This window comes from Neomonachus schauinslandi, chromosome 12, assembly GCF_002201575.2.
Source record: "Neomonachus schauinslandi chromosome 12, ASM220157v2, whole genome shotgun sequence".
NCBI classification, from domain to species: domain Eukaryota; kingdom Metazoa; phylum Chordata; class Mammalia; order Carnivora; family Phocidae; genus Neomonachus; species Neomonachus schauinslandi.
The window spans coordinates 19,827,556-19,854,215 of record NC_058414.1 but is presented as its reverse complement, the minus strand read 5'-3'; the positions used below and the strand labels follow the sequence as shown (position 1 = coordinate 19,854,215).

The window sequence follows — 26,660 nt, the reverse complement described above, 5'->3', positions numbered from 1 at the left end:
AGGGGATAAAATGACCATTTTTAATGAGATGAGAGGAGACTAAACATTTATGTCTCTTATGAACCCAGCTCTTAAGATATTCCATTTAATACTCATGAACTTATAAGACAGATAGCATCATATCTTTTCTTTCTTCTTTTTTTTATAAATGACAAAAGAGAAAGTCAGAAAAGTTAACCAACACAAAGCTTCTAAGTGATAGAACCAGTTTCAACTGAGACCTAACTAAAAAGTCTATCCATGTTCTAAATAAATGTTTATGAACTATCAATTTCCAGAGGTGACTCAAAGTCAGAGAAGTTGTATTAATTGAGGTCTAATAGGCTAAAATTTTAAGATGAACCAGGGAGCAAGGCTGGTCTTTTTTATAATTGGTCCAAATGGTTTATAAAAGCTGTACAAGCAACATATATTCCTAACAACAGCTTGCTGAGTCAGAATCTAGCCGTCTATGACTTTATTCTTTTTCTTTATTCTGTTTATCCCAATTATTTAATCTCAACTTGGAACTATAAAATAAGTGATTTTTTTTTTAATTTAGCAAATCTTATTCTACACGGGTGAAGGGTCAGGGATGGTGGGAAAAAAATAGGTAAGTCACACCTTGAAGCAATTTGAATGCTTTCAAATGGATCAGTAGATCTCACCAAACTTAGAATGCTATTTTCCTACTACCCTACTGGAAAGTCTCACTGGTCCTTTACCCCACATTACAAGAAAAAAGGGGACTTAAGGGCATTCTATGATTTGACTACAAAGGTAACCAAGTGGAACAAAAATGCAAAGTATCCTAACTGCCAAAAAATTTTTTTCAAAAAGACAAAGAAAATAACCACATAAGGAAATTAAACAAATTAACATGACAAAATTAATAAAGCCTATACAATTCATACCAATAAATACAAATAAATGTCATCCACCCATTAAAAGAAAGAGGTTTTCAAAATGTTTCAATAAGGCAAGAGGTCAGATTAGCAGTGCTTATTTCTGTGCTCTACACCTTTCTGTGAAAGAAACATATTATAGACTATACATATATGTGACTGAGTTAATAAGAATCTTGAGATGGGGAGATTATTCTGGAGTATCTGGGTAGGCCCAATGAAATCACAAGGATTCTTTTAAGAGGAAGACAGGTCAGAGAGAAGAGAAAATGATACATTACTGGCTCTGAAGACAGACCAAGGAACACAACAGGTCAAGGAACGCCAGGTAGCCTCTAAATAATGTGACAAGGAAAAGGAACAGATTCTCCCCAAACGCCTCCAGAAGGAACACAGCCCTGTGCACTCATATTAGACTTCTGACATCAAGAAGTATAAGATAATACACATTGTTCTAAGATACTAATTTGTGGTAATTTTTACAGATTAATAGACTAGGGCAGTCTCAGAATTGACCATTCTGGGTCAAATGAAAAGATGAACCCTATAGTATGTGGAACCAGGGGCGCCTGGGTGGCTCAGTTGGTTAAGCGTCTGCCTTTGGCTCAGGTCATGATCCCAGGGTCCTGGGATCAAGCTCCACGTCGGGCTCCCTGCTCCGTGGGGAGTCTGCTTCTCCCTCTCCCTCTCCCCCTCCTCCCCCCTGCTTGTGCTCTCTTTCTCTCTCACTCCTTGTCTCTCTCAAATAAACAAAATCTTCTGAAAAAAAAAAAAAAAAAACGTGGAACCAGGTCTTTTTTTCCTTCTGGAAAATCTTGGATTACAGTTTTAGATCTTAATTCAAATCCAGTGTTTTCTTTCTTTAGGAAATCCAATTATACATACATTGAATCTTCTTTGCCTGTCACATTTGTTACATTCTATTTGATTATTTTTACCTCTTTATTTAGTTTTGTCCTTTTGGTTGTTTTCATTCCTCTCAATACCCTTTATTATATTCTCAGTTGAATCTACTCTCCTTTGGATATCTTAAAATTTCATTTTCATCTGAGGAAACTACTTTTGCTTGAATTCCATTCCTGAGTTTGGTCAATTTTGTTTCACATCCTCCTATATTTTTTTTGTCTATTCTGAGTTGCTGAATTTCTGACTTAAGGTATTTTTTCATATTAGAAAATGCTTGTTTAAAATTTAAACTAGGTTGGTATGTGGTGTTATATCTTCCTCTGCTTTATTTGGGTGGGAAGGCAAAAATTCTCATCAGCTAAAAAATTTTTTTTTAAGATTTTATTTATTTGCGAGAGAGAGAATGAGAGACAGAGAGCATGAGAGGGAAGAGGGTCAGAGGAAGGAGCAGACTCCCTGCTGAGCAGGGAGCCCGATGTGGGACTCGATCCTGGGACTCCAGGATCATGACCTGAGCCAAAGGCAGTCGCTTAACCAACTGAGCCACCCAGGCACCCCGCTAAAATTTTTTTAATCACATTTTCTGTTTCTTCTTATAATACCTTTTTATGGATTTTCTATTTATTTTCTCTTCATTTTGAAATGCTCAGTGTTTGCCTGGATCAGCAAACAGATGATACTATGAATGCAGGGGTGAGGGTTTGGGATGGCTTAGTAGATTTCTTGGTTCTAAAATGCCTTCTTCTGGGGCACCTGGGTGGCTCAGTCGTTCAGCGTCTGCCTTCGGCTCAGGTCCTGATCCCAGGGTCCTGGGATGGAGCCCCACATCGGGCTCCCTGCTCAGCGGGAAGCTTGCTTCTCCCTCTCCCACTCCCCTCCCCCCCCCACTGCTTGTGCTTCCTCTCTCGCTGTCCCTCTCTCTGTCAAATAAACTCTTCTTAAAAAAAATAAATGAATAAAAATAAAATGCCTTCTCCTGTAAAAATGAAGTGCAGTTTCTTTAAAACATAGTGCCATTTTGAGGGGGAGGGATGGCTTATCTTTTGATTTTGTCATTCTTTTTTTGTTTGATTGGGGGTGGGGGGCACCACGGGTATCTTAATTTCTACCCCTTGCTTCTTTCTTGACTACCTACCCACCCTTCAGGGGATACCCAGCCCTTCCAAATCACCTGTCTTCCCTCGAAAACAATCCTTTCCCAAGACTGCCATGATAATTCTTGCCATACATACTCTTAAAACACTTCCTTTTGATTCTTTAGTAGCCAGTGCTCTAACCCTCCAGGTCCCACTTGTCCTCAATGTTCTCCCACTCAGGGCCGGATTCTCATCCAGAGGCGATTTCATCCGTCTTTCACCACTACTGGTGAGCCCACCCCCTACTCCCTCTGTCCTCTCCTTGCAGTCACTGTTTAACGTCTTACTTCAGCATGAGCTCCAGAGCGGACTCCGCTGACTTAGGTCGTTTCACTAATTACACATAAACTGAAGTTTGTAGTCAACTCCATAGCCTCCCAGTTATACTGCAGACAGGGGTTAGGAGTGATTTCATCTCCTCTCCTTATTGATCTTGTGGAGAAAACTGGATTTACATGGCCATGACTATCCTATGAGAAACTCTAAGTACTTTCATTATTATGTAAAAATCATTTTAACAAGCATCCAAATTTTTCTACCTTTAAAAGAGTAGATCACAAGCTTTTCTATTCTGTGACTTCCAAAAATCCTCATCAAATGACTTTTATTATTGAAAAGAGGAATAGCAGTATCTTTGTAATGCTATTTATTTAGAAACTATTAAATTTCTCCCTGAATTATAGTCTAATCAACTAATTAAATGAAAAGCAAAGTTAGTAAAGAAAAGTAGTTACAGATTAAGGTATTTATGAGAGAAAAATGATAACACAACTGACCAGAAAGTGAGAAAAGCAGAGAGTGTTGCTGTTGTTTTTAAATTTCCTGTATTGCTTCGTAACTGAGGCTTCACCTATCACCTACCTGTAAGGCACCGTATTATTCACAAGTCGTTTTCACACACATTCTTTAAATCTTGGAAAGACTGTGAGAGGAGGAAGCTGAGGCCCAGCGGTTTTTAGGTGACTTGCTAAGACCACAAGGCAGAAAATGGCTGAAATGGAATCAAAACCCTGTTCTTCCCACTAAACGCCACCATGTCTCCTTAGCAGTTTCACTACTATGAAATTCTAGTAACAGACAAATGCAGACTTATGACTTGATTTACACATTGCTTTAACAATCAAATTTTCATTATACCTATTCAAATATCTAAACACAAATATAAAAAACAAAGCTAAAGCTGATTTTCCTGTAGCTTTCCAGACTTAAAAAAATTAGCAACTGTAAAATATATGCCTTGCTTCAAACTGTGTAACATACTGGTTAAATTGGCTGTCCTTCCCAAAATAAGAAACGATTCAAAACTTGTGGGTTTTTTCCTAATGTGAAGAAGGTAAAGGAAAACATTTACATTTTAGTAGACAAAATATCCAAATTAAAGATAGAAATATTACACACACTAAACAGAAAATTACCTTGATATTTCCCTGAGATAAACAGTCTGCATGGCTCTCTTCAAATGAGGTTCAATATTTCTCCAGAGTTTGCGAGTATCACGTTCATTTGCTACCCCAAAAGGGAGAAAATTTCAAAAATTCAGGTCTTACAGAAACTGTTTCAAAACAAATATTAATAAGTAAAATTACACAGTTACCTTCTCCTTTAACCACAGGTTCACAATATTTAGGAAAATTAAGTACTGCCTGTAAATAAAGGGAAAAAAAGAGAGAAAGCACTTATTCACCACAAATAGGAATTATTTTCCAAGTACAATTTTTATTAGAGTGTAGGCAATTTTATTTCAATATAATTACTCAAGTAAAATATTATTATAGCTTATTACAATAATAAAATCACAAATATAAAAAATGATAGTAAAACAACATGCAAAATACTCCTGAATTGGCTAAGTCCTGTCTAATGTATTAGCTTCTAGATATAAAGTAATATAGCAAAGCATAATTTGTAATTTTAGTTTATAATTCTGTCACAAAGGACCATAAAACACACAATACCACTAGAATTATCTGTTACTTTCCAAGTTTTGAACATTCTCACAAACCAAACATCATCTCATTCAGTACAATTCAAAATTATGAGATTGGCAGCACCACCTGAGACTACTATAAATTCAAGTTCTTGGCACCATGCCAGGCATACACAATCAGAACCTCCAGAATGAGATCCAGGAATCCATGTTTTAACAATCTCTCCAAGAATGCTATGTATTCCAAAGTCTGAGAAGCACTAACTAATCATAATTACTTAATAGTTTTCCATGAATCAACACTGGAATTTCACCGAGAGGTAGGTTCAAGCAAACTGATAAAAATATGTAGCTGCCATTTATTAATATTAACTTGATCACAAGTATTTCATACTGAAATGATTCCATAATGAAGCCTGGAGAAAGACAGATGTAAATGTTAACTATCCAACCTCAAATCCAGAAGATAAGAGAGAGCTAAGAACTAATCCTTGGAAGTTTTTCCTATTTTACTCCATAAAAAGCAACTGTTTAGGGCAGAAAAATCTTCCAAACTCTCTTTATATTAAGTGTAGACAGGCCAACTTTCTTAGTTTCAGGTTTTCAGATCTAAACACTGCTTAATAACAGTAATGTCACAATGTCAGCAGTAACTGGTAAACAACTTGGCTGTTTTTTTTTTTCTTGGCCAAAACATTAAAATACATGTTTAATCATTTACAAATAGCAGTAAAAAGGTAATGAAGATAATTTTAGGAGACTATTTTCCCATTTTACTTTAGTAAATTAGTATTTTCCCCATGCCATTCCACAAGAACTTGCTGAGTATATAAAACTATACGATTATGAGTACCCTTAACTGTCCAAATACAATCTCTGTATTTAAGTAAATCTGTAAATCCTAGCCCTTACTAACAAGGGGAATTTGACAAAATAATCTGTCCAACTACAAAATACTTTTCACAACTTTGGCTATTAACATTCAAATGTGCTCTCTAATACTATGCCCATTTCTCCTATATTAATCCTCAAATATAAGCAAATCTTACTTCCCTATATTAAGGATTATTTATAGCGAAATCTAACTTTAGGCCCACTGATATTTTAAACCGTCCTCCCAATGACCCAGAGACTGGAAATAAAAAGACTGCTAATAAAATCACAAAAATAATTCCAAAGCCCAAGCAGAAATAATTTTTAGATAATTTTCTGATATAATAAATTTCTACTCCCACTGAACATTCCCCCCATTTAACTCCCCATTATTCCTTAACTTTTAAATATATATTTTACTCTTAGCTGGTCCCATTCATGAAAAGGGGTGGAAGGGGCAAGACAGAGGCATAATTGGGGCGCCTGGGTGGCTCAGTTGGTTAAGCGACTGCCTTCGGCTCAGGTCATGATCCTGGAGTCCCGGGATCGAGTCCCACATCGGGCTCCCTGCTCAGCGGGGGGTCTGCTTCTCCCTCTGACCCTCTTCCCTCTCGTGCTCTCTGTCTCTCATTCTCTCTCTCAAATAAATAAAATCTTTGGGAAAAAAAAAAGACAGAGGCATAATTTTATTAAGAAATGACCATGTGCTCAGCAAATATTCATGCTCGTAACAGGAGAAGCATAATTATGGCCACCTGTTACCTCACTTATTCTTGACAACTGCACTTTTATTATGCCCATTTGTCGGCCAAGAAAGCAAAATATAATTTGCCTACAGGCACAGAGATTCCAGTACCTGAATTCATGATCATGATTTGTGAGATGTCCTGGGAATTTATTTCTAAACCAATAAGGCCACAATGTTAGCAAAGCCTGATCCAGGTGAAACAGAGAGACTACTTCCCTTATACTGCAAAGAAAAACTTGCATTGCTTTAAGAGGCAAAACAATCCATTATGAATAATGACTAGGCTGCCACAAGATAGAGATAGGCAATTTAGGAAACTTCCAACTCTTCCTCAGCAAGATTTTCAGAAAAACTTCATTATTCTATTTGAAATTATTTGTTAGAAAATCATCTAAAAGGGGCACCCGGCGGCTCGGTCAGAAGAGTGTGCCCCTCAATCTCAGAGTCGTGAGTTTGAGCCCCATGTTGGGTGTAGAGATTACTTGAATAAAAACTTAAAAAATATGATACATGTATACTGTAGTAAGCAAAACTCTAAGGTAGCCCCCCAAGACTGCCAGCCCCTGATATACATGCACACCTTCTCTCAGTTATTCAATCAAACAGTAATTTAGGTACTGCTGTAAAAGAATTTTGTAGATGTAATTAAAGTCCCAAAGATAGTACTATTTATGGGAGAATTAAAATAGAGATAATCAGATGAGTCTGACCTAATCAACAAGCCCTTCAAAAGCAGAAAGTGTTCTCTGGCCAGTCACAGAAGTCAGAGACTAGGAGTATGAGGATTCAACAAACCCTTGCTGGCTGGTGGATGGATAGGTATGTGGCAAAGAACACAGGTGCTCTCTAGGAGGCCTGAGACTTGGCTGACAGCCAGCCAGACAGCTTCTGACCTCATTCTTACAGCCAAGAAAACCTGCATTCTGTCAAGTCTGAATAAGCGTGGAAGCTATTTTCCCTAGAACCTCAAGATTAGAATACAATTTAGCCAAAACTTTAAATTTACCTGATATCCTGAGCAGAAGCCAGCAACATTGCCTCGATTTCTGACCTACAGAACTGCGAGCTAATAAACGTGTGCTGTTTTAAGCCACTAAATTTGTGGTAATTTGTTATGCAGCAATAGAAAGCTAATACACATGTTCAAGTACAAATATAAAAACATATTCCAATATTCCAAGGCCATGCAGAAATAATTTCTGAACTCTTTTGCCTTTTTAAGAATACCTACATTTCATCTCTGAAATATTAGAGAAATAAAAATCAGAACTGAAAACGTTTGCATTAACATTAATTTAATCAAGCAATGGGGGCCTTATTACATGCATTAACTCATTTAATCCTCTGATTATGTCTAGATGTAGACATTACTATCATCCCCATCTTACAGAGAAGTTAAAGTATCTTTCCAATCTCTGACTTCCCCTTCTTTGATCAGCCACAGAAAATTCTGCTTTTAAAGTGCTCATGTGGATTAGGTGATACCTACCCTGGTAATTGCCCTATCTTAAAATAGGATATCCTGAAGCCAGACAGAAATGAAAAATGATTAAGTTGAAATTCTGATGAGGAGCAAGGTACGGACAAGGTTCCGAGGTACTTCCCCACAACAAGGAGAAAAGAAATACCATCTTAATCAAATGACCAAAGTGAACATTATCAGTTATAAAGTAAAATGAAATCCTGTAACACCTGATAGGATGCAATGAGAACAAAGCATCATTTCTGTGATATTCCTGTCAGATGCATAACCTGAATCTGACCATAAGCAAACATCAGACAAATCCAAATTAAAGGTGATTCCACAAAACAACTGGCCTGTAATCTTCAAAGGTCACAAGATCATGAAAGTCGAAGACTGAACAACTACTCTAAATGGAAGTTCAAGAAACATAGCAACTAAATGCAGTATGTGATTCTGAACTGGATTCTTTTGCTCTCAAGTACATTACTGTAACAACTGGCAAATCCTGAATAGGGCCTGAGGATCAGGTTGGAGCAATGAGTCCATTTTCTCATTTTGATGGTTGTACTGTAGTTATGTGGGAGAATGCCATTCTAAGATACTAAATACTAAAGATACAAATACTAAAGTATTTGGGGTCATGGGGCATCAGGTCACAATTTCAGATGATTTGGGAAAAAAGAAAAAGTTCTTTTTATTGCACCTGCAATTTTTTGTAAATTAGAAATTGCTTCCAAAATTTTTTTTTAAAGATTTTATTTATTTATTTGACAGAGAGAGAGCAAGAGAGAGCACAAGCAGAGGGAGAGGGAGAGTAAGAAGGAGAAGCAGGCTCCCTGCTGAGCAGGGAGCTGGATGTGGGGCTCAATCCCAGGACCTTGAGATCATGACCTGAGTTGAAAGCAGACACTTAGCCAACTAAGCCACCCAGGTGCCCCATAATTGCTTCCAAAAATTTTTAAATAAATTTTAAAACTATCCAATACTTTCATTATATTGTAAATACTATACCTAATAAAATGAGAGCAAACTATTAACATGTCAGTACCAATGGAACGTTGTTGTGATACAAAAAGAATTCTCAATTATTCAAGGCCAAAAATAAAGGTGCCCTATAAGGGCCCAACTGGGAAAGCTAGCTAAATACTGCTTCTTGCTTACCCCATGTCTAAAGATGACTACGGGACTACTCAAAATACGCCACAGCTTCATTTAATATGGATGAATATCTCAAAATGTTGAGCAAACGTAGACAGATAAAAAAGAATGCATACTGTATGTTTCCATTTAGATAAAGTTCAAAAACAGGCAAAACTAACCTTTAATGTTAGAAGCAAAGATAGTGATTATCTCTGAGGAGGGAAGAAGAGGTAGAAATCTGGAGGAAGCATGAAGTGGGCTCCTTAGATGTTGGTAATTTTCTACTTTTTGACCTGGATTATATTTACACATGTGTTTTCATTTTGTGATAATTCACTATGGTACATATGTATGGTTTCTGTGCTTTTCTTTCTTTTTTTTTTTAAGTAGACTCCACACCCACCGTGGAGCCCAATGTGGAGCCTGAACTCATGACTCTGAGATCAAGACCTGAGCTGAGATCAAAAGTCTGACGCTTAACTGACTGAGCCACCCAGGGACCCCTTGTGCTTTTCTATATGTATGCTACACTTTACTCAAAAAGTCAAGAAAAAATAAAAGAAAAATAAACCTAACTAGGTTATTTCTCCTAATTAAAGACTCTGCTTCCCCCTTAAGCACCTCTCACCAAAAAATAGCTCTTCTCTATGTGGAAAAGACATCCTCATTCATACATCAATCAATATAAAGACATAAAAGAATGGTGAAGGACACCCACTCACCAGCCATCTGTCAAACCAAACCTGGCCATGAGCGAAATGACAGCTGTTCTGCCAGATCATTCTTCAAACTTCATATTCTTTAATATATGACTTTAACATATAATGCAAACCTACAGCAGTTTTAGTTAGCAGTCTCCATACCCAAGCCATGGTTTATGTTCTTGGAGATAGTAAGATTACAATGTATTTTTAAGTCCATGAATGTCTGATCAGCAGAGGGAGGAAGGGAACTAAAATTAACTGAACCTCTTCAGCTATCAGGCATTTTACACGTGCTCCCCCCCCTTTTTTTACCTCACAAAACTCCTCTGATGCAGATATTATACCTACTTAACAGAAGAGAAAATTCAAGTTCAAAAAGGTTGGTAACTTGCCAAGAACATACTGCTGGTAAATGACACAACTTGTGTTTCTTCATCTATAAAATGAAAATTCCTAATAATGCCTTCCTTCACAGGGTTGTTGTAAGAATTGAGTCAATATTGGCAAAAGGCTTAGAACAGTGGCCAGCACACACAAAGTACTTAATAAAACTGGCTATTGTTTAAGAGGTAGTTGTGGTATAGTGTTTATGAACATATGCTCTGGAGCCAGACCCCAGGATTCTTTATTTGCAAAATTTTATAATCTAATTCATTTTAGTTCTCAGGGACTATTTTTCCCTAGCATACAATCACATCGTAAAAATAAAGCAAAAATAACTGATACGTATAGAAACACATTGGTGTGTACTGTCTTTTGAGTCAACTGAGAGCTAGGGGACAGATCTGCAAGCATTTCAGAACTGTGACAATCTCTTCCTCATCAAAAAATAAAGTTTGAAAAATACATGAAAGAATTTGAGATTTGAGAGTGTCATGACTGCTTGAAGTAGAAATTACATTGGGCTGGTCAGCTGCATGTGAGACAGGTGAGTTATGTGCAAGGCACAAGACTCTGTACCCTGAGCAGCTTCTCTGTGCCAGCTCCCTTCACCGTCCTACGACCTAGAACCCACCTCCTCCCACGCTCCAAACATCCATGGGACAATCTACCTAGTCCCCTGCTCAAAAATAAGATTAAAACTTCTATTCCCTACAGAGTTTGGGGTCCTGGCTACATAAAAACCAGCTGTATTATTTCGTTAAAATAATTCACAAAAAGTAAATGATCCCCCCAGAAATCATTTGTACTTTAAAAGGAGAATATTTATTTAAATAACTTAGTGTTATCAGTAATATCACCTAACATATTTTATAAGCACTTTAGTAGAGAGGATTTTTTATCCTCATAAAAATCATCTGAGTTATGTTTTCTTGGTTGCCCCCCCCCACTTCAGAAATGAGGAAACTGAAGTACATAAAATTACATACATATCATAGCTGGTAAGCGGCAGACCTAAGGTATTTGTATATCAAGTCCTCTGCTCATTCTACCATGTACACTTTGATTATCTGGCACCCGCTTCCTAGTCACTATGTCACTGGTCACCACAGGCACATGGCCAAACAACAACAAAAACCTGGCATCAGAAATTTGGAATTGCACTCTAAAAGATTACTAAGCTCTGCCTAAGCAGTTAATTTTTCTGAGTAATTTCTAAGAAAACTGTGATATTTAAGAAGAAAAAAGTTTAAAATACAATAAACTTAATGTGTAACAGATTTGTTTTTAAAGGGGCCATGCAAACATCTTTAGAAAATGAACCATTCTGTGTTTGGCATTCATAAATGAATATAAAAATAACTTCTTCAATTGACCCTTTAAAAAATTATAATTACTATTTTTTAAGAATATCATAGTCAAGATAAAACAAACCTAAATGGATATTCTAAGTAGTACTTTACTTTCTGCTATCTCATGCTACCTACAGACCTAGCCTCCAAAAAAACAGTACTTAAAGAAATAATTTGTAAAGCAAACTTAAAAGTGCACACATAGAAAAGATGCCTAAAAAGAATCCTTTGCAGGTGATTTATTAAACTTTCAATAACTATGCCATTTACAAACTTTGAAACAAATAATAGTATCCACTTGAAGAAAATATATCTTTATTATCCTATGTTCCACATACGGAGAAAAATAAGAACACTGCTATTTTTTTCCTGTGCTTACCGATCATATCTTATATATATATTAGTATTACTAGTAGTAGTAAAAGCTTAAACCACACTTCAAGCTTCAAGTTTATGAACATGATGTAACAATAACAACAAAACTATAAGCTCATCCCTAAATAATTTTTCAGTAAAACCTAAAGGACTAAAAAAGGACTATAAAAAATATAGGACTATATAAAATAACATATTTAAATATATATTTTCTTTTACACTTTATCTAGAAATAGTTCCCTAAACATTTATTTATTCTTACACTTCATGATCTACTTTGAAATGGCTGCAGGCACAGATTCCCACAGGATTCAAAGACATCAGTGCTAAGTTGTGGTAACTGCAGGTTACTTCCCAGGCAAGATGGTAGAGGAGTGTTCCCCCCTGACTCCACCTCATGCAGGGACCGTGTACTGACCCCCTCTCCTCTCAGTAAGCCCCTCTATTGTCATTTCCTTTGGGCACCAGGGATCCAAGACATTCAATTCCTATAGAGATGTTAGTGATGAGCTTGAACTAGAACAGCTTGCTCCCTACTGTTCTAGTTCTAGTTTTTTCCCTACTCAGAAGATACCTGATATCTACATCTAAATCAGAAGAAGCCTAAAATCTAAAACTGAGAAGAACATCCCAAATATGAACCCAATTTTAAATGGTCGCCTTCTTCTACCTTCTGTCTCAAACACATTCAAACACATACTGAATCCCTCTAAGTGACTTTTCAGAGCAAAGAGTAAAACAAAGAAAATGTGCTAAAATCTATAGAATGTGTTCCTTTTAAAGTAACCGTTTTCCAGGGGCACCTGGGTGGCTCAGTCAGTTAAGCATCTGCCTTCAGCTCAGGTCATGATCCCAGAGTCCTGGGATCATGCCCCACATCAGGTTCCCTGCTCAGCAGGGAGTCTGCTTCTCCCTCTGCCCCTCCCCCTGCTCGTGTTCTTTCTCTCTCTAATAAATGAATAAAATCTTAAAAAAAAAAAGTAACTGTTTTCCATCCTTAGGTATATTACTACTTTCTCTTACATGTAGATAAAATCTTAGTATGAATGGAAGGTTTCTAAAAGGGAAACCAGATATTCTTGCCTGCTCCCCTTCACATCCAATTAAAAAGTAGAAAGATCAAAGAAAAATTAAAGTAAATATGATTACTTTACAAATTACCTGTGAAATATAAACAGCTTTACTACTCTTTTAAATAATGTTTTAAGTAATTATTTATATAAACATCAAAAGTAATCCGTATTATAAAGATAACTAATTCAAGGTCAATGGCTCATGAAAGACCTGTAATTAAGGCTTCTGACTATGCTTAAATTCATCTAGATGCCAGACCACTATTACTACATACATAAAACATGAAAGAAATGTTACAAAAAATTAAGACATAAAATTTCTTATTAAGCTTTTACACCTTCTATTTCTCTTCATTTTTATTTTAATGAAGTTTTACATTTTCTGCAATTAAAAGAGAAAGAAGGAAACAAAAAACACTCCTAAGGAAGAGTGAGAAGACATAACTAAAGATGAATGAAGGTATTCTGATCAGATTGAAGTTTGTACTAAGGGACAGACTTACTTATGTTAGCCTCAAAAGGCCATATCCAAATTTCTAGAATAAATTTTCAGCTTCTAGCCTACCTCACACCATTTCTACATGGAAAAATATTAAAAGATATACTTTCTTTTTTTAAGTAAAAAGCTCACTCACCAGATGTCTGAGCTCTTTCAAATCTCGGCAGACAGTGTAGAAAACTCCAAGAAGAATATTAATGTAGGCAGCATAGAAATCAGCCGAATACTCTGGAGGATGATCATGTGACAGGATCTTTTGAAGGTTCCCTGTTCAAAGGACACACATGAACTTAAGGATTAAGCCAGCACCCCACAAGTTATATCTTCTAGCATTTTATAACAAGGGTATAAAACAATAAATATATAGGCCCAGCAATTATTAAGGAATACGAAAACTATTACAAGATTAGAAATGTAACACAACTTTTGAAACTGAGGCAAAAGAATTATGAATCTAATGTTCTAAAAACATTATTAAAAATTGCTTAAGACAGGGATGCCTGGGTGGCTCAGTCGGTTAAGTGGCTGCCTTCGGCTCAGATCATGATCCCAGCGTCCTGGGATCGAGTCCCACATCGGGCTCCTTGCTCAGCAGGGAACCTGATTCTCCCTCTGCCTGCCACTCCCCCTGCTTGTACTCTCTCTCTCTAGCAAATCAATAAATAAAATCTTAAAAAAAAAAATTGCTTAAGACAAATATTAAACAATGACACCTAAAGAAAAATCTCAAGAACCTCTGCAGGCAAAATGTGTATCAAGGGTGAAAAATAATATACATTCTATTTATTTGTCCGCCTAATAAGTAAATCAACTAGAAAAAACAAGCAGGAGTACTACACAAACGACCACCAAACGTGAAAATGCTCTTCATTTTTTGAAAAATAAAAAGAATTCATAATTTTTTATGAAAATCATCATCTTTACTTGGTCATTCCCTGTTTTATAAATCATATTTTCTTCCTAAAGCTTTGGTATCTTTACTATATTTTTCTTCTATCTTAAACTCTTTATATAATATCACACGTTTAGAATCCTAAACTTTATTTTATTGTGCTGGAAATATCATATTGTAGAAGCACAGTTAAAATTAAAAGAGAAACAACCACCCATTACTCAAAAATTGCCCATGTACAGTACATGAAATCAATTAGTCATTCATTCCTTTTTGCAATTCCCTGACTCCCTGGTGCAATGGTCTCTTTAGACTCCTCAGTTAGTTCTTTGTCTAGTTCCACAGGTTCAGGATTTTTGCAATACTTAAGTAAAAAGTCTTATAGGATGTTCTGATCAAGTCAATTTCCTTTTGTCTAAGGTTCCCTTTAAGAGATGAGCATTTCTTTTTTAAAGATTTTATTTATTTGACAGACACAGCGAGAGAGGGAACACAAACAGGGGGAGTGGGAGAGGGAGAAGCAGGTTTTCTGCAGAGCAGGGAGCCCAAAGCGGGGCTCGATCCCAGGACCCTGGGATCATGATCTGAGCCGAAGGCAGACGCTTAATGACTGAGCCACCCAGGCGCCCCAAGAGGTGAGTATTTTTACCATGGACACTATGCCATTTACCATCAGCCCTTGACTCTACCACTCTCTTGTTCCTCACAATCAGATATAGGTGCAAGATTGAACAATATATACAGCCTATCATTGGATATATATTAAGAGAAACTTACATATCGTTATATATCAAGGGGGTCTTTTAGATAGGGCTGCTGACTGAAAAAAACAAAACATAGCACATTTCAAAGCCCAGCCACATGCTTGGAATATTATCCTGAACGGATTCTCTATGAGAGACTGTTACTAGATCTGCATTTTTTATATCACAACCACTGAAAAAAAAATACACAAAGTCCAAAACTTGACTTTGGTGTCCATGTATTTTTACATTCTAATAAGACATTTTAAATTTAATGTTACTAAGCTTTTTAAAACTATGAATGGGAAAATACTGGATACACTGAAAGTTTCTACAAGGTGCCTTAAAACTGAGGAGATAGAGAAGGGATGGATGGTCAGACAGATGAACATAGAGTAGGTGACGCTCGATGCCACACATGAAAGTTGATTAGATGTTACCATTGGCCCAATCCTGATCAAAGTGTTGCAAGAGTTAGAGATCTCACTGTGTTGCTATAAAAATAAAGCAGCTGCTTAGTTAGACTACAGGTAAAACTGCAGAGTATAACTCCACATTACAGAAGCTCTGTCTGGGACTATTCAAACGTATGGAAAAATCCCATCTCGAACAGAAAGTCAAAAAATAGTACACTAACAGGTAGTAAATAAAGGGAAGAAGAAGCCATCTGATTGGTCTCCTGTTGTCTTAAAATTTCACTATCAAAATATAGTTTAAAACATAAAGAACAACCATTTCTAACTTGATGAGGAACTTCAGCTTCTAGTCATGAAAAAGTAAGAGCCTCCAGAAATACTCTCCGGCAACAAACTGAAATCTGGACAAAATATAAAAAGCACTATTTTCAGACATCAAACAACAGGCAATAAAGCACTATGATACCTGAGAAAAAGGAAACAAATAAGTCATCAGCCAGGCTTTCTAACAAGAGGTAATTTTAGAACTGTGGTACAGGAAAGTTCCAAAAGGAGCCATTAATTCCAAAGAGAAGACAAAGATCAGAGTAGAGGGAGCTATCTAAGGCTGCTAGAACGTGCAGGGTAGAATACAAGAGAGAAAGAGCTATGGAAACAAAGAGCTACAGAAATCTACATAGGGGTTCGTCTTGAGTCTTGTCTGAATACCAATCTGTATATGCACGGACTAAAACCCTACAGGCCAAGCAAGAACAACTTCTGGGGTTAAACAATTAATGGAGAGTTGTCAAACAATTAGCACAGCTCACAAAGAACGGTAAATCATTCATACTGTCACCAGTCACAATGAAGAAACTACATATGTATGGCATTCAGCAGAGATCCCAGAAGGGCTATGTCTTAGAAGAAGAGCTAAAATTACCCCTGGAATAAAGGCCACTCCAGAGCATCCCTCCAAAAAAGCTTTAAAAAAGCCCTAAAAGAGTCAGATATATCTTCAAGAAATTTAAGTGCTCCTAGAAAAATGTCCAACATACAACAAAAAAACACAGTATCTATTATTCAATCAAAAATTACTAAATACACAAAGCAGCATAACAAATACCCATAATAGATAAAAATTAGTCAACAGAAACAAACCCAAAATGGAAGGGGTCATGGAATCAATAGACAAGGACATTAAAACAACTATTATAAACATACTCATAAGCTCAAAAATACAAAGGAAAACAAAAGCATAGTAAGACCTGTAATGAAAAATTCCACTGGATGAAATTAACTGCAGATTAGACACTTGTAGAAAAAAAAAAAGTGAGTGAACTTAAAGACATAGAGAAAAAACACTATCCCTCATAAAACACAGAGAAGAAAGATTTAAAATTTAAATAAGTAAACAGATTCAATGAGACAATATCAAATGATCTAACATACATGTAATGCAGTCCCAGGAAAAGGCAAGGTCAGGGGACACAGGGAACAAAGATAAAATATTTGACGAAGTAAGGGCTGAAAATTTTCCAAAGTCACTGAAACTATACAATTCATACATCCAAGAAGCTCAAGCAAGATAAACAATAAAAGATTTTTTTCTTTCTTTCAAGTCTGAATAATAATTTAATATGGGGTTTATAATAGGGGCACCTGGGTGGCTCAGTCAGTTAGGTGTCCAACTCTTTATGTCGGCTCAGGTCATGATCTCAGGGTTTTGAGTTCAAGCCCTAAGTTGGGCTCCATGCTCAGCACATAGTCTGCTTGAGATTCTCTCCCTCCAGCTCCCTTTGCCCCTCCCTTCACTCACGCTGTCTTTCTCTCAAATAAATAAAATCTTTTTAAAAAATATGTAGTTTATAATAAATGTGGCTCAGTCTGTTAAGCATCTGCCTTCAGCTCAGGTCATGATCCCAGGGTCCTGGGATCGAACCCCACCTCAGGCTCCCTGCTCAGAGGGAAGCCTGTTTCTCCCTCTGCCTGCCACGCCCCCTGTTTGTGCACTCTGACTCTCTGACAAATAAATAAAATCTTAAAAAAAAAAAAAAGAGAAAATATAATAAATGGAGAAATAAAACACAGGACAAAACAGCACAATGGTTGTGATATGGGAAACTATAAGTCACTGAGATTTTCAGATTGTTTATTGGAGCAAAACTTATCCTGAATGATACAATAACTAAACCAAACCAAAAAGCTGATGAAGTGCATTATAATCCACCCGGGGGGGGGGGGGGGGGAAGCTTTACCAAAAGATGAGTGAGTAGTCTGCATGTGGTAGAGATCAGAAACAAGAATTCCAAACTGAGCTCCTAGTGATCACTGATGAGAGAGGGCATCCTGAACATCAAATACCATATTCGTATAGATGGTATGTGTATCAAGTTATGACTGGATGACATTAGCCACTAAGATTATCCCTTTACTCTGGTTCCATGCTTACTCTAACTACAGTTTGGCTTATCAATTAATGTTTCCTTTTTGAATGCCCTTCTATGTGATTACGGTGTTTTGCTTTTTAAAAAGATCTTGGTATGTAGAAGACCCTGAATTAAATCATCAGATAAAACGTGGCTCCATTATTGTATACTTTTCAAAAACCTAGTAGTCTATGTGCTGAAATTGGCAAGATCATTTTTATTATTTAAATGTCCCCAAATTCTCTCCATCTATGATGCTTTGTATCTTTACTTTCTAAAATTTTAAACCAAATTCTATAATTATACCATACTTTAATACAACCTCACTAAGATGTAGAAAATCAGCTTTTAAAAAAACGATTTCTTTAAATATATACTTTTTCAGTACTTAAACCCTAAATGGGTCATGAAAAAAATTAACTTCGAACAGTGATGACACAAGGTACAAAGAAATTTTTTTTAATGAAATCCTCTGATTCATTCCTTTTCTTCCTACCCTTTTCCCTTCTTCCTATTTTGCAATTTTCATGGAAGAGAAGCTACTGAAAATAAGGGCTCCCTTCATCTATTTTGGGTTCCTTTCTTCTATTTCAGTTAATTAGCTAAGGCAAGGTGTCATTTGATTGCTGTTCGGGTGTAAATAGGCAAAAATGTGTTTATCTTAACAATGTTTACAGCTGATTAGTTCAGAGGGCTAGTGTCAATGAGGCTAAGGTCAAGGAATGCTATTTTTTCATAGCCTGCTAACCACTTTATGCTTCACAATTATAAACTTTGAATCAGAAGCAGCATATTTGTATAGTGACAACACAATACTAATCTACAAAACTATTGAGCAACACAAAAGGCTACAGTGTTCTTCCAAAGACAAAAATAATCAAGATCTATGAAATTTAAGATTAAATACAAACCAAAAGGCAGTAAGAAATGCAAGGCCTAGTAGTTGGTACTATAAGAGGAACACTAATGAAAAATAAAATCAGATTTACAAAGTTAAAAGATACATTCCACATAGTACTTAACCCAAATATATGGTAAATCAAGATTTCCATACAATTTAAATGTGCTTTACCAACCTAGTCTGATTCTTATGTTTTTTGTTTTTTTTAAATAACTGGCTGTTTTATTTTTTTATTTTATTTTATTTTTTAAAGATTTTATTTATTTATTTGACAGAGAGATAGCGAGAAAGGGAACACAAGTAGGGGGGAGTGGGAGTGGGAGAAGCAGGCCTCCCACGGAGCAGGGAGCCCGATGCAGGGCTCGATCCCAGGACCCTGGGATCATGACCTGAGCGGGAGGCAGACGCTTAACTAAGACTGAGCCACCCAGGCGCCCCATGATTCTTATTTGTATGGGTGTTACCATCACAATATATACATCTTACTATACTAAAAAATGTGAAAATACACCATTAGCACAAATATGTGAAGAATACTCATTCAAAAAATTTTAGTAACTATATAACTCCTCACAGTTCCAAAATAAAACCTCTGTAAGTGCAGATACATAACATTTTATTTGAGATTGGCAGCAAATCTGAACAGATTAAGACATCAAAGTATTTCACTTGAATATGCTAGCTTAATCTTTCAAACAACAAAAACTATTTTAGTGAATATCATTTGTCAAAATGAAGTTTTAAAATTTACCTATGCTATAATCAGGGAAATACAAGACAAATGGCTCAAAGCATCCAGTATTTGGACGAAACTTTTCCCAAACAATTTCACTGAGAAACAGAACAGTCACATTTCTGTCAGTCTGTAAAAGAAAGAGAAATAAAAGTAACTTTGCATTTAAAAATCTTAACCAGAGCAGCAATTCCATTTGAATTTTTCTTTCAAATAAACCCAGCAAAGTTACAACATATAACAAGTTATTTGCATATTAATAAGCCTTATTTATAAAACCTAATCAAGGAGCTCATCCACTTGCAAATTTTCATACATCATTACTTAGAATTTCCATAAAACTTTAAGGTTAACCAACATTTCAGTTACCCATGAACGCTAGGAGTCACACAGGGTTTATTTTATAGAAATTAAGGAACACGTTTGCTTAATAATGAAGACAAGATCCTTTTATGGGAATTTTCAAAGAAATCATTAGCTTTCAATCAGTAAACAAAAAATGTGCAACTTAACATCTCTCATCATTAAAATAGCTACACAAACCCAGAAAGGAAATAAGAGTTAAAGAAAAATAGATATGTTGTACTTACAACCATATAATACTAGGAAACGTTAAGGGTTTTTTTAAGGCTATTTTCACACAAACTATTGAGCAAAACATGTTGAATATACATTAAAAACACTAAATACACACACAAAACACCAGTGTAAAGTGAACAGTCATCTTTTGAAGTATATTTGGAAAGTATTATCGGTATACCAAAATGAACACTTAAGTAAACAAGCTCAACATGTATACTGTCCTACAGAGTGGCCACAAATACCCTATGATGCCAGTTAGAATTTATCTGTAGACACACCTCTGCATTTTCAACACCAATTTTAATTTTTCCCCATTTTTTTATTATTAACATATAATGTTTATTTGTTTCAGGGATAAGGTCTGTGATTCATCAGTCTTACACAATACACAGTGCTCACAACACATACCCATATTTTTTTTGACATCTCCCGAGGTGACAGAGCAGACATGGTAGCTGCTTTCTTCAGTAACTATTCTTAGGATCCAAACACATAAATTACACTATACTTTGGTGGTGATTTACTATTTACTGATTACTAACTTACATGTAATCTTATGTTCCAGTTTTCATTATTAGAAAAACATTCTTTTGGCTAACAAAGATAGCTGAGTTTAATAAATTACTAAGTCCACAAAAATCTAGCTTCTTTATGAAAAACAGGAAAAGATTTTTACTTTCAAATGCTTTTTGTCTCCTTGAATTTATTCCTATAGGGATAAAAAAAGTATGCTCTAAATACAATCTTGATTACATGGCATTGAGTGGTTTTGCTTTAAAAAAATGACCATCTAAAAGCATTTGATAAAATCAGTTCAAAAATACAGAGGTCTAAAAAATAGAAGATATTTATCTATCTGAAAGAATTTTAAGTTGGTAATGTTCTCATCTCATCTCACCTTCAATATACAATGATATCTATCATAACTTAAACTTCATTTTACTCAGATAAATATTTAATATAAAAACCATGAAATGCTGGGGTGCCTGGGTGGCTCACCTGGTTAAGCATCTGACTTCAGCTCTGGCCATAATCTCAGCATCCTGGGATGGAGCCCTGAGGCCTGCGTTGGGAATCCCCACTCAGCAGGAAGTCTGCTTCTATCTCCCCCTTGGACCCTCCCCCTGCTCATGCACACAGGAGCACATGCTCTCTCTTGCTCTCAAATAAATAAATAAAATCTTAAAAAAAACAAACAAACAAACATGAAATGCCTTTACTAGATTTCTCCTAAATGAAATACATTTTTTTTTTTACATCAAGCATGTTTCCAGAAATGTCAAAACAATTCTCTTTTCTGCTAGAGTTGAAATTACTATTTCATTCCTTCAGTTTCCATAATTACAACTAAAAAAAAGTGAAAGGCCTAACTACTGTGAAGGGATGCATGATGACCATTATTAGGCATGGGGGGGAAAAATGAGGTAAGCTATAATGGAACAGCAAGAGGACAGCAACAATGTCCTCTGGACACCAGACAGGGAATCCTAGAGCAATGAGGACAGGGGATGAAGGTATGCAAAAAAACCCCACAAATGCAACGCAACAAAACAATAAAAGGAGGGATGCCTGGGTGGCTCAGTTGGTTAAGCGTCTGACTCTTGGTTCTGGCTCAGGTCATGATCTCATGCGTCCTGAGATGGAGTCTGGCGTTGGGCTCCACGCTCAGCAGGGAGTCTGCTTCAAGATTCTCTCCCTTTGTCCCTCCCCCTACTCTAATGCAAGCATACACACCTGCTCTCTCTCTCTCTAAAATAAATGAATAAATCTAAAAAGAAAAAAAGAAAAAAAGAAAAACAAAAAAAGAAATGAAGGAGGAGGCATCTACTCAAAGAGGACGGGTTCCTGGTCTCAGTAGTAAAATGCCAAGAGTTAACCGAACTACAAAGGCTAGACTATGTGAGGCAATTTCCAGGACGGCTACCAAGAGCTATACCGGTCTCTCCTCCTGTCCTCTCACAGCTCACCCCGGCCCAATACTATTACTAAAAGTGGATTTTAGGAGTCGACCTTAGACACACAATGATTTCAACGGCACTTGGAAAGCCTCTCTGAACTCCTAACAGTTTCTCAAATTTCAGTAATATGTTCAGTAAATATTTAACTTTTCAAAGGTAGAAATGCTGCAAGCACTGTCTCTCCAAATATTAATTTTAATGATAATGTTACTTAATACTTAACTCAGACATAAAACTAGGTAGGTATAAACTATTTATGCTCAAAGTACTTATAGGATTATAAAACAAAAACAAAAATAAACCTGTAAGTTAAGTATAAAATTATAAAATCAATAAAATTTAAATTAACAGTAATTGAGTATGATGTTTTGATCAAACTAAATATTTGCTCACTTGTGATTATGGTACAAATAGGAAACAGCCACAGTTCTTGTGAGTTTAGCATTCCTATACCAATTGGTACTGGTGAACAATGAATTCTCTCACCAGTTGTCTTTTTCTTCTTATGTTAATCACCATACATTACATCATTAGTAATTGATGTAGTGTTGCATGATCCATTGTTTGCGTATAACACCCAGTGCTCCATTCAGTACTGCCCTCTTTAATACCCATCACCAGGCTGACCCATCCTCCCACCCCCCTCCCCTCTAGAACCCTCAGTTTGTTTCTCAGAGTCCATAGTCTCTCATGGTTCGTCTACCCCTTTGATTTCCCCCCCTTCATTCTTCCCCTCCTGCTATCTTTTTTTTTTTTTTTTAAACATATAATGTAGTATTTGTTTCAGAGGTACAGGTGGTTCAACAGTCTTACACAATTCACAGCGCTTACCAGAGCACATACCCTCCCCAACATCTATCACCCAGCCACCCCATCCCTCCCACCCCCCACCACTCCAGCAACCCTCAGTTTGTTTCCTGAGATTAAGAATTCCTCGTATCAGTGAGGTCATATGATACAGGTCTTTCTCTGATTGACTTATTTCGCTCAGCATTAACACCCTCCAATTCCAACCATGTCATTGCAAATGGCAAAATTTCATTCCTTTTGATGGCTGCATAATATTCCATTGTATATATATACCACTTCTTCTTTATCCATTCATCTGTTGATGGACATCTTGGCTCTTTCCACAGTTTGGCTATTGTGGACATTGCTGCTATAAACATCGGGCTGCACGTACCCCTTTGGATCCCTACATTTGTATTTTTGGGGTAAATACCCAGTAGTGCAACTGCTGGGTCGTAGGGTAGCTCTATTTTCAACTTTTTGAGGAACCTCCATACTGTTTCCCAGAGTGGCTGCACCAGCTTGCATTCCCACCAACAGTGTAGGAGGGTAACCCTTTCTCTGCATCCCCACCAACATCTGTCGCTTCCTGACTTGTTAATTTTAGCCATTCTGACTAGTGTGAGGTGGTATCTCATCGAGGTTTTGATTTGGATTTCCCTGATGCCGAGCGATGTTGAGCACACTGTCTTTATTCAAACTTCTGCAAAACCCTGATTTGCCGTAATATTATTTGGCTTTGACCTGACACATATGCATATTAAATCCATCCCTATTCTTTTCTCATTAGTCCATGACAATTAGAGTAGTATTAATACTATTCAGTGCCAACACAATTATAAATTGAAATACAAAGCCGGTTTTGACACTGACTGGCCATGAGGCAGAACTCCAGAGACCCAGAATAGACATACCATTCTTTTTCTAGCTTACTGAAAAGAAAATTTAAAAATTCTTCAGCAAGTCTAAAGTTTAGGCCCCCACCATTTACTCTAGCAAACACCTAAAACCTTTAAAAGAAAGCAGGGCTAGTCACTTCACAATCAGAAATAAAAAGCTAAAATAAAGAATAAATGTTATCAAGTCACAAACTGCTTTTACTTTGGAAAAAATGCTCAACAACATTCATAATAGAGAAATGCAAATTAAAATTATGTTAAGATTCATTTCTCACCAGTCAGACTGGCAAATGAAAAAATCTGACAAGACAATCTATTGATTAGGTCATAGGGCAAAAAGACTCTTTCACATTACTTACCAATTCTTGTAACCTAAGAAACCCAGGCAAAAGATTTGCTTCCATATCTCTTAGATATTCTGCTTTATCTAGAACCTTATAAAAAAAATGCAGTGTCAAAATCAATTTACAAAGCCTTTATAAAACATTAACATTGTATAATGCACAATTCAGGACTTGAATTTTCCATGTTAAAAAGAAAAATTGTAACCTATGAATTAATTTTTAACTGGCATTTACATTTGCAGAAGGCATTTCAAACAAGTCAAATTAGTAAATTAAAAAACAGACTACTTATTATGTATTTTAATCCAAATTTCTAAATATAAAATGAATCACAGCTATATTAAAAAGGTTTCTTTTCTAGGTATACTATCAATGCTCTAAGGATACCTTACTAGGTATACAAGAAAAATAACTGGATACATTTTTTATTCCATTTGATAAAAGTTAAATTTTTGTTCAGTTATAAAACCACTGGTATTATGTTATTTTAAAAGATACTTCCCTATATGTTATTTTAAAAGGTAATTCTCTTTCACAGATATATGGTATACATACTATGCTATATACTCTATACACTATACTATATATCTATATAGATATAGCATATGTATTCACTTATAACATATATGATGTATATAAATATGTAGAGACAACATATATATGTTATTATGGATAATATAATATGTTGCAGGGAACAATGTTCCTGGGTAAAGATGACACAAGTTTGACCACGTTAATAATAACTGAAGTGGGATGATGGGTTCATTGGAGTACATTACACTATTCTCTTTATGTGTCTGAAATCTTGATGATAAAAAATGTTAAAAAAGAAAAAAAAAACTTGCTTCAAGAAATTATCCTTTAGTCCATAAAAATAAAATCAAAGTCTTCATAACACTGTCTAAAATATTTAATCTAACCTTTAATTTTTTGTTACGGAAATTTTAAAATATACTTGAAGATAGGGAGATCAGTAACTCCCACATGTATTTCACCTAACCTCAACAAACATCAACATATGGTCAATCTTGTTTCTTCTATCCACCTCCACTTTTCCCCTCCACCATCTCGCTGATTATGTTAAAGCAAATCCCAGACATACCACTCCATCTGTATGGAACTCTAAGACATACCACTCCATCTGTATGCAGCTCTAAGAAATGAAAACCTACTTTTTTAAAACATAATCACAGTATCATTATCATGCCTAAAAAATTTAACAACATTTCTTAACATCATGTAATAACCAATGTTCAAATTTTCCCACTTGTCCCACAAATGTCTCCTTAGAGTTCATTTATTTGATTCAGGATCCAAAAAGGTTCATATGTTGATCTTACTGTATTTGGTTTGTCTTCTAGTCAATTTTATTTTATTTTATTTATTTTACTTTTTAAAGATTTTATTTATTTATTCATGAGAGACAGAGAGAGAAGCAGGCTCCCAAGGAGCGGGAAGCCCGACGCGGGCCTCGATCCCAGGACCCTGGGATCATGACCTGAGCCGAAGGCAGACGCTTAACCATCTGAGCCACCCAGGCGCCCTAGTCAATTTTAAATTACAACATTTCCCCTGGCCCTTCCTTTTTTCCTTGTTATGTATTTGTTGAAAACCAGTAATCCATTGTGTAGAATTTTTCATAATACTGAATTGGCTGACTGCCTCTCTTTAAGATCATTTAACATGTTCTTATATCCCCTATATTTCCTGTAAAACAGTCAATAAATCTAGAGGTTTGATCGGATTCAGGTTCAAGTTTTGGTCAAGAATACTTCACAAACAGTGCTCTGTATTTCTTATTGAATCACATCAGCCGGAACACAATACCTGCCTGTCTCTCGTGACGTTAAGACTGACTGACAGGTTCTATTGTATTGTCAGCCTGATTGATCTATTAAAAGTTCCCCATCAGCCTTTCACCAAATGATTTCTGCATCAACTGATGATCATTGCCTATATCCAAAACTTTCTTAGGTATTGCAAAACTTAATTTTCTATGATTCTTCCTGCATTTGTTGCAGGACATTTTTCTAGAAAGAACTTTGCCTCATCTGCTATTTAGTTACTCAGAAATAAAGTTCACACAGGACAGAAGGTATAAATGCTTGATTCTTTCCTTTTATCTACTAATTTTCGGAATAAGTTTGTGCCTCTATTAGTTTTCTGTGCTTGCTATAACACGTTACCACACAAACCTGGTAGCTTAAAACAGACTAAAAATTGATTCCTTCACAGTTCTGGAAGTCCTAAGTCTGAAATCAGTTTCACAGAGCCAAAATCAAGGTGTCTGCAGGGCCACATGCCCTCAAGCAGCTCTAAGGTAGAATCCATTCTCTGCCTTTTTTAGCTTCTGTTGGCTGCCAGTATTCTTTGGCTTGTGGCTGCATCACTGCATAATTCAAGGCGAGCATCTTCAAGTTTCTCTTACTCTGCTTGCCTCTGCTTCTATTACTTGGCCTCCTGTCTGTGTGGTTTAGTCAAATCCTCCCTTTGCCTCTCTCCTACACAAACATTTGTGATGACATTTTGTGA

The 26,660-nt window shown here is 36.1% G+C and overlaps 1 protein-coding gene across 1 annotated transcript in view; it reads right to left on the bottom strand.

Moving 5' to 3' along the window:
- ORC5 (origin recognition complex subunit 5) overlaps positions 1–26,660 on the bottom strand; it is an 87,308-nt gene that overhangs the window by 51,359 nt on the left and 9,289 nt on the right. The window contains exons 4-8 of the mRNA XM_021682889.2: positions 24,144–24,218; positions 19,575–19,686; positions 13,600–13,730; positions 4,521–4,569; positions 4,342–4,432 (exon numbers count right to left, since the gene is read on the bottom strand). Coding sequence (XP_021538564.1) covers positions 4,342–4,432; positions 4,521–4,569; positions 13,600–13,730; positions 19,575–19,686; positions 24,144–24,218 — 458 coding nt within the window. The remainder of the gene's footprint in view (positions 1–4,341; positions 4,433–4,520; positions 4,570–13,599; positions 13,731–19,574; positions 19,687–24,143; positions 24,219–26,660) is intronic.